Below are 9084 nucleotides of genomic sequence, written 5' to 3'. Positions count from 1 at the left end.
ATTCATATTTGCCAAACAAAAGAAATTGCACTATTGAACTTTTCTACTTTCAAGCATCCAAAGTTAAACATTGTCTATTTTTATTACCCAAGACATCATCTTGTTTGACAAACTGTGTAGTAAGTTAACGTAATACTTTATGTCAGGTGTATATAAACTACAACACTAAAGAGAATTGTATCATATTCCCTTAAAACAAATAAAACATGGGGGAACAACATATTTACTATGGATGAAAATTTGAAAGATGGAAATTCATACAATATTGATATTGATTGATTGATTGAATGATTGTTCATTCCTTAACGTCCAGTGACACTTATTCCATGCATTTTCAGGACGAGAACATATTAACAATTTATCTGCTAGATGTCACAACCGGGATAAGGGCAGGGATTTTTGACCGCGACTAAATAATAAGGATAATTTAAATACAGGAAGACTTTTGCCTTGCAACATACGGGTAATCAGAGAGTTTTTGCAAGGGATTTTAAACGTGCAGAGTGCGTGACACTAACCATACAAGACTCATCGGATTTAACCTTGCAATTTCGAACAGACGTTGCTGGGAATCTCTACATTCAGCTGAACCAAAAGCACAGCCCACTTTAGTAAGGATTTAATCGCAGGAAAGGGAAAGTCCAGAGATGACAATCTTTCTGTCTCCCAGTCAACCTTTGTGGTATTTATCGATTAATACAAAACTACATTAACATAACAATATTTTTATTTACAGTTAATGCATTTATATTATACAATGTCGTCAAAAAAACCGTTTAACAAGAATATCACATGTAATCGTATATCTATAGTCTGTACAGTGTATACACATTATTTTGGCAGACCGATACAAACGATCTTTGGTTCTCTGTGTCGGCATTTTACCTATTGCAACAACGATGAATAAAGAAAATTGCATATGGCGTCGTAAACATTTTTAAAGTTCATAATCTGTACAAGCCTATAATCTAATATTGGTCCCTCTATCACTGAAACATGTGAAAGATTGAAAGAGAATCTTTCAGGTCATATGAAATCAACCTCAATAGAAAGTCTATTTCAGACAATAAAACGTTTAACTTTCTTAAAAACGAGTAGCAAAACGTGCAGCTGCATGTACGATTGCAATAAAAAAAATCCAATATATGTGAAATGTCAATCACATTTTTAAACGCCTTGTATCTGATGAAGATTTAAAAAAAAAACAGACATAAAATTTTTTATTATTAAGAACATAGTTCAATGGTCTTTTCATACACAGTAAAAAAAATCATGGACGCGCAAAACAACTAGTGACTTATCCCATCTACACTGAACTCGTCACAATGACATGAGTTATAATCTATTCTACATAACATAATACCCTGATTAAATAAACAGTTTATGAAAGGAAGGAAGAAAAAATACATATTAAGAAGATTAATAGAATATGAAGCAAACACAAAATAAATGTATACATACAGTGTGATAAATAAGGCAAAGTGAGATGAACAATATTTAACAATGATGCCAATATTACGAAATGTCTTGTTTTGAAGAAAAATTCATGCACTATACTTTAAAATGCATTGCCATATGTCAGTGACTCATATGACCAAAACAGTATGCTTTATGCATACAAGTATAACTTGATTTGGCAAATGACGTAAAGCATTGCATTTATTAGGGTTACTCATTTATGGGGACAGTTGTAAAAAAAAAATATACTAGTGTTAAGAGTTACAATAGACATCATTCAAATATTACACCATGTGTTGCAAGTGCCCATGCTATATTCTATTTTAATTTCATCAATAACTATTTGAATGTGGTTTGCCAAACCTCAAGGAATTAAACCTAAATAATGACCTCGATAAAGCTTATTAAAATTAACAATATTACCTTCAGGAAAACGGATAAACATATGAACGATTTCTGGGGTAAAGTTATATTCTTAACATGTATCACAGAGGCACTAGTGGGATTAAAACAATATTTGTTTAAAAGTGTAACAGAAACTTAAAATGGTGCAATGTGGAATCACTGGTTTATTAGTTCGTATGTCCTTTTGCAATGATCGGAGTTCAATCTTCGTTTTACCCTTACTTTCCACTGCTCGAATTTCATGCGTGATAACTGGTACCCGTATGCTCCTACTGGATTTATTTACATGTGTATATTTTCGGGCTGAAAATAAAGAAGATAAGTTTATTAAAATACTATATTCACAAATGTTATGTTGTTAACACAATGAGAGAGTAATTAACAACAAGTAAACGAATTTAAGTTTTATTATTAATTTATGAAATCTTTCTATCTAATAATATTATTATGCACTCTTAATGATTATCCAAATTGGTTATTCGTAAGATATACATATAATATCAAATAAACTATTCCAACATTGACCCTATTCTGTATTTAACGTATAAGACGCTGTTTCGGGGAGTTGCATAAAATAAATTAACAGAAGGTTATCAAACTCATGGCCTCACTTCTGAACCTACATCCTGGGCTTTTTAACAATCACGTGGTCAATCAAAGTATGCATTACTAAAGGGGTTAAGGGATAAAACTCTGACAAGTCAACGGTATGTTTATGGCAACATTTTTCATAAACATATTCTTAGCTTCTAAACTACACAGTTACTTTGAATTCAGTTTCACGTGATTGCTTAAAAAGCATAAATGAAAATGGGATATTTCAAGAGCATCACTGATTTTCAATAATGATCTTTCCTAACATATGTCCACTACATGTAAAGGTCTTTTCATCTTTAGATCCTCGCATATCGCTATAGCACGTTTTGTCTTAACAGTCTTCAATTCGGTTAGAAACTTTCAAGTAGTTTGTATAACATTTCTTTTCTTTAAATCTTTTTTTCAATTTCCGATGGTATGATGTCTGGTACATGTATGATACTAGAAGTTTCAGTTAATTTTAAGTATAAATTTTGGTCAACATGTATTTCCACAGATATGCATGATGTTTTTCAATTTTCGATGTCAATACATATCCAGGAGTGACAACTCATGCACAAATGGGAGCTGAATCAAGTTGGGTGAAAAAGTAACTTTATTGCTCAACTAAAAAAGGACAATAGGCGATAGGGCTTGAATTGACACAAAGTGGTAATGCTTATAATGCCTCTATGTTTTACATAAGAAGATGCTTTCGTTAAATTATATTTCCCATCAAATATATAATTGTTTTCGAATTCATGAAGTTAATAACACATTTTCATAGTCAATAGCAACAGATCGCAAAAGAAAAAAAAATGTTGATGGAAAATTGCTGAAATTCTCTGAACTATTGAAAGAGTTTGTCAAAGTTTTATAATTGAAATAATAAATATCTGATTGCATTATTTTACATTTAGATTTTATATGAAAAACATACCAATAAAAGACCAACACCTCAAAGCACCACTCCATTAGAGAAATTAGTATAATTTAGAAATAACAAAATAGTATTGAATTCTCTAAAAATAAGAACATATACTGTACATAACACTAAATTGCATGCAAATATTAAGTAGTTCTTCGGTACTATTTTATTGATTTCATTTAATTCAAAGCAACATAGCAGAGTTGAAACGTCAAAATGTCTATGTGCACTCAAATAAAGGATATGTTGTATGTAACAACCGAATGTAGGTACATTTGTACCTATTACCTATATTTGTAAGACAATATCATGAAAACCTGTGAATGTGCAAAACGTCTTTTAGGTGGTATTCAAACTAAATTCTTGACGTTACTTAGATTATACGACGGTGTGCCAAAATATTGTATTTAAAAAAATTAAGGCAAAAACTGACTGGAAGTACAGGCATGATATTATATGTTTATTGTTTTTCATTTACTTTTTGATATTATATCAAAACATAAAAGTAACAGTGAAACGATATTTTCTTTACGAAAAGAAACTGTAGTCTTCATGTGACATTTTCAATTCTTCTATTCATTTTACAAGTTACAGAATTCTATACTTTTCAAAACTGGCCTTTTCATGTCAAAAGTAAAATTATAAAAATTCGAATTCCAAGGAAAATTGGTAACGGAAAGTTCCTTAACAAATGGCAAAATCAAAAGCTCAGACGCATCAAACAAATGGAAACCGACTGTCATATTCCTGAATTGGTACAGGCATTTCCTTATGTAGAAAATAGTGGATTAAGTACTTTCATTTTAACATATTTAATCATTGTGTCATTTATATTCCCGCAGCTGTACCATTTATTCAAATTCATTCAAATCGATGCAACAAAATTAAGAGAAATTAAGTAGAAAAACTACCGATCAGAATGAGTTATTTGAGTTCTCAAAAGTGTTGTCTCTTTCATTGTTTAAATTCAACGCGTAATGACCAAACCTGCTCATATTATCTCATTAATTTTCTAAGTAATTACCACCATTTCAATTAGTATGCTGACAGTATATGAAAATAAGATGAACTAAAACTAAAAATAGATTGAGAGAAAATGTATATGGGAAAGTAGCGATAGTATTTCCCAGTGAATCCCATTCATATCCGTTCATTCATTTTCCTAGCCTTTACCACCATTTAAAATTAATAAGATGGCAGTATATGATAATACGATCAACTAAAACTAAAAAGTAGTTCAAATAAATGTATGTGGGAAAGTAGCGATAATAATCCCCATTGAATCCCATTACTCACTGTCAAGTATTAACAGAAATCAATTGTGTCTCTGTGTTAATTTCGGATTCTTCCATGATAGTATCAAGATAAATTTGCAATTTTCTCTGAAAATTCGTAAATTTGTTAGTTCTGTTAGTCATGTGCATGCAAACAAAATATCACTAGTTTAAAAAAAACCATTACTGTTATTTATAAAAATTCCACTGCCTATAAAGATATTAAGTTTTCATTATCATATTAGAGACCAATAAAAGTAGTTTATGCTCCAAGCGTCTCATTATCCATATAAGAACGTTTTCCTATCGTTTATGAAAGTTACCAATGCTGGTGGAGGTTTCCTTCCACAGGTTATCACAAGCCTAGTTGTCAGCACTGCTGTGTTGACATGAATTAACAATGATGTGGTCATAATTATAAAGAAATTGTTTCCCAAACTTTGAATGTTTGGAAATAATAAGGATGTTCTACCCAAGTAAAAGATTACCTTATCTGTATTTGGCAAAATCTTTCGGAATTTTGGGTCCTCAATGCTCTTCAAAATCTTTATTTGACCTTTTCAAATTTTTTATAGATGAAACACGTGTACAACATTTAACATCTGATTTAACATGTCCCAGTTAATAATTTTCAATTCAACCTTTTCTAAAAATTTTGCAATACCGCAAAAATAAAAAAAAACTTATTGACTAATGAACATTACTGTGTATTTGACATTGTCATTAAGCTGTTAATCTTATTTGTTAGTAGAGCAAACATTGTCAGTGTTACAAATTTGATATCAAAATTTATGGATGAAACATAGCTGTATTTTAAAACTGAAATCATTGAAATAATTGCCTACCTCTTCTGCTGGTGATGCAAGTCTAGCAGCAGTAACTGCATCTTCAACTGTCATATACATAACGTCTCCATGTTTTTCCACAAACTTTGTCTTTTCTAGCACTGACCATGCCTGATCTGAAACAGGAATATCTATGTGTAAGTTTCAAATAAAATGGCATGAGTTGTGCTTAAAAAACCAAAACATGATTATAAAACAATATTTTAGAGTAGTAGATATTTCAGTTATAGTTGCCATTTTTTGAAAATCCTGTTGCACCTTAACTCGACTATGAATTGTTATTCAGCATTCGCAGCTAACGAACAGTACCGTTTCTCTCCTTACTGATTTTAAAATTTCCGATTCAGCATTCGCAGCTGAAAAATAATTTGAATTATCTCTCTTTTTTTTACTGTTTTAGTGCAGTCTGATTCCCTTCATTGGCTCGTTCAAATAAATGACATTTTATACTTATAGTTCAGTTATTATGAACAATATTTTTGCCAGAACCCTGATTCAAAGCGTTGTGCTTTTATTCTTTCCATGGGTTTCCATCAGATTCTATTTTGAGTGTGACCTTACGTCAGAGAACAAACAACTTAGACATTTAGTTGTCAAACCCAATGTTTCACAATTTTGACAGTCGAAATTTGTTTTAGTTTAATTTTAAAAACAAACTATTGATACTAATGATTTATCTAAAACTCCATTGTTACTAGAAATATATATTATTTTAAATAACTTATTTGTATCAAAAAAGCATATACCGATTAAAATTTAAAACAACATTTCTAAATAACCATTTTTGACTGATGACATTGGACATGCATACATATTATTACTATCATGTCGATATTATTTTTATTTTCAAATTTATCTATACATACCACAGACGCACGCCAGAAGCACTGTTACATGAATTGATTTATAATCATCACACAACTGAAAAAAATAAATTAAACATCTATTTATTTTTTATCAACTTAAAAGTAATCATTTCTTGTCTACTCCATTACCTTCTTCATTTCAGAAAGTGTTCGAAGTATTAGCTAAATAGTTGACTGGTCACGTTAGAATTGACTGTTAAAATAATTACTACATTGTCAATTATATCATTTACCTCCCTTTAAACTATAGTTATCATAAAATGGAAATATGGTACGATTGCTAATGATAAAACAATGCACTAGATGCCAAAGAATTATGATGAGAAAAAGTTGCTCAATTAGTGTGATAACAAAACGTTGCATATGTATCCTGGATTTAAATTGGTGGATATTGTATTTTGCTTGTATTTTCTTTTATAAGCATATTTCACCATTACCAGTATATAAATACCTCTGCCGTGATATTTGCCAAAACGAATATGCTGTTTTGCTCTTCACTGAGACGCTTAGTTTTGTGTGTATTTTATTAAATGAGATTGTTCAAAACTTGATTTGTTTTGTCTTATTTGATGTCTATTATGTACAATGTGCTAACATGTGTAACATACCTATCATAAGCCTAGGTATAAACAGACAAGCATTGGCGTGAATTATGAACATATAAACAATTTTTAGAATGAGTATTAGCCAATAATACCAGGCGAGACAAGGTTGAAATTTCCTGAGCCACTACGTCCTTTTGAAATACGGTTTTTACTTCATTAATATATTCATCAGAGGTACAGTATGAATGTCACTCAAGAAACGCTCATTTCACACACTGTAGTCATATCATACGTTTTCTTACTTTCTGCAGGAACTTAAAGTTTGAAGTATCTTTATCCAGTGTGATGATTCTCTTAGTATTTCATTCTCAGCTAGTACTATTAAAAACTAATAATGTAGTTAAAAGAAAAATAAGAAGCTGTGATATGATTGTCAATAAGACAACTTTCAACAAGAGACCTAATGAGTGGCTCGAACAAGGTCAACTCCGAACTGCGACCTTGGAGTGTGCCAGGAGACCTTACGATCTGACGTCTCATGTACAAGGATCTGTGACCTTTACCACAGGTTTATTGTTAAAATATAAACCTGCCAAATTTGGTTAAAAGTGACCTGGTGACCTGAGGCAATTTAGAACATGAACTTGTGACCTAAAGGCATACCCTGCTGAAGCCCCAAATGGCGAAGAAGTTAACAATAAACTTATTCTGATTCAAATGATAATATTTTCATCTAAGAAGTCGTATATGTTACGGTTATCGTAAGGTCCAAAGCAAATCAGCTCTTAAGAAAGAAGCGATTCGAAACATTACCTGTTTAAGAATCTTTCCGCCCACCGTATCAATAAAACATATGGAGGAACAGTCAAGAATTATATGATGGACGTATCCACAGTCGGCCATACTGGTATCTATTGGTCTTCCCATTGGAGCAAGATCATTGGATGTTGGCAAGAATCCATTCTCTTCTAACGAGTTTCCTGTATTTGAACTTCTAGTCGAGGAATCAGAACGAGCTGAACGGAATGATGATATAGACTCTAGCGATTTGAGGGAACTCTAGATTAAAAACAAAACAACATCAGAATGACTTTGATCTTTATAAAACATTATATGAGCATGTACGTTTTTTTGTTTTGGTTCAAATATAGGTATGTCATATAATAAGGGCGGAATGGAAATGATATAAAACTATTATCGGAACCATGTATCTGCTAGGAAACTAAAATAATAAACATGTACAGTACTCCTAAGGCCAAAACAAACATGTCTTTAGGTTTTCCGGACTGAAAATAGATTGAGCACCGATTTCTATGATATTTTCGTGAAAACACTTGCCACCATATCTGTTGCTGTAGCCGTTTTCATACTTAACCAGAATACGCAACAGAATTGGTGAGTTCTTCCTTCAACAACCGTCAATTTGTTTGTAGAAAATCGAAAATGGAGTTACTCCTCTAAAGTCTAAAGCGATATGTATGATACCGTAAGCGTTGAAAATGTAATGAAAAATAGAACTTTTATAATATTATAGAATAGATATAAATGGAAGAAATATTCCGAAAAATTATTTCCATTGGAAGAGATATAACACCATTCGCTCCTGGTGAAATATTGGGTATGGAATGATTGTTCTAACAGGAAAAGATACTATAGCATTGTTTATAACACAGTTTTCTAAGGAACTTCTGTTAGAAGGAACAAGTAAACGTTGACAAAAAAAACGATATTTTCCAAATCTGATTGAACTGCAGATCATGTGTCCACGCTTCGATAACAAGTAACTAACATTCTACTTTCTGCTTTAAAAATCTTTCGGGATCCTCTGGTTTTGACGTAATGATATACACCTTTAAATATTTGAAGGCTGAAGTTTCATTGGCTTAAGTAATAATTACCAGAACAGAAAGAAGAACAGAGTGTTGTCAGATCATTGTAAGTAAAGTATGGACACAGGATTTGTATTTTAATCAGATTTGATATTTCCGAATTTTGAACTGAAAAAACATCGACCTGTCGTCCCTTTGATATCTAGGAAGGAAAAAATTGAAACAGACATTTTTTTGTTGTATATATTTCGTGATAGGTAATATTGTGTCTGATCGCATGTGTTACATGTGTTAACTGATAAACTTTTCACGATTTAATGAAAATTGGTAAATATATATACGATACTCAACAAAATAA

At 31.3% G+C, this 9084-nt stretch overlaps 1 protein-coding gene across 2 annotated transcripts in view; it reads right to left on the bottom strand.

Moving 5' to 3' along the window:
- Nucleotides 1-709: 709 nt before the first annotated feature.
- Nucleotides 710-9084, bottom strand: part of LOC127714196 (sulfate anion transporter 1-like) — a 30896-nt gene continuing 22521 nt past the window's right edge. Inside the window, exons 15-19 of one of the 2 annotated variants that reach the window (XM_052220215.1) lie at nucleotides 7711-7956; nucleotides 6353-6407; nucleotides 5487-5602; nucleotides 4664-4749; nucleotides 710-2166 (exon numbers count right to left, since the gene is read on the bottom strand). In XM_052220215.1, coding sequence (XP_052076175.1) covers nucleotides 4666-4749; nucleotides 5487-5602; nucleotides 6353-6407; nucleotides 7711-7956 — 501 coding nt within the window. In that variant the 3' untranslated portion in view covers nucleotides 710-2166; nucleotides 4664-4665. The remainder of the gene's footprint in view (nucleotides 2167-4663; nucleotides 4750-5486; nucleotides 5603-6352; nucleotides 6408-7710; nucleotides 7957-9084) is intronic. The other variant, XM_052220216.1, reaches the window with a different exon arrangement.

Source organism: Mytilus californianus, unplaced genomic scaffold (assembly GCF_021869535.1).
Source record: "Mytilus californianus isolate M0D057914Y unplaced genomic scaffold, xbMytCali1.0.p SCAF_9, whole genome shotgun sequence".
Lineage (NCBI taxonomy): Eukaryota > Metazoa > Mollusca > Bivalvia > Mytilida > Mytilidae > Mytilus > Mytilus californianus.
Note: the sequence above shows the minus strand (reverse complement) of the source record. Positions and strands in the feature narration are given on the sequence as shown.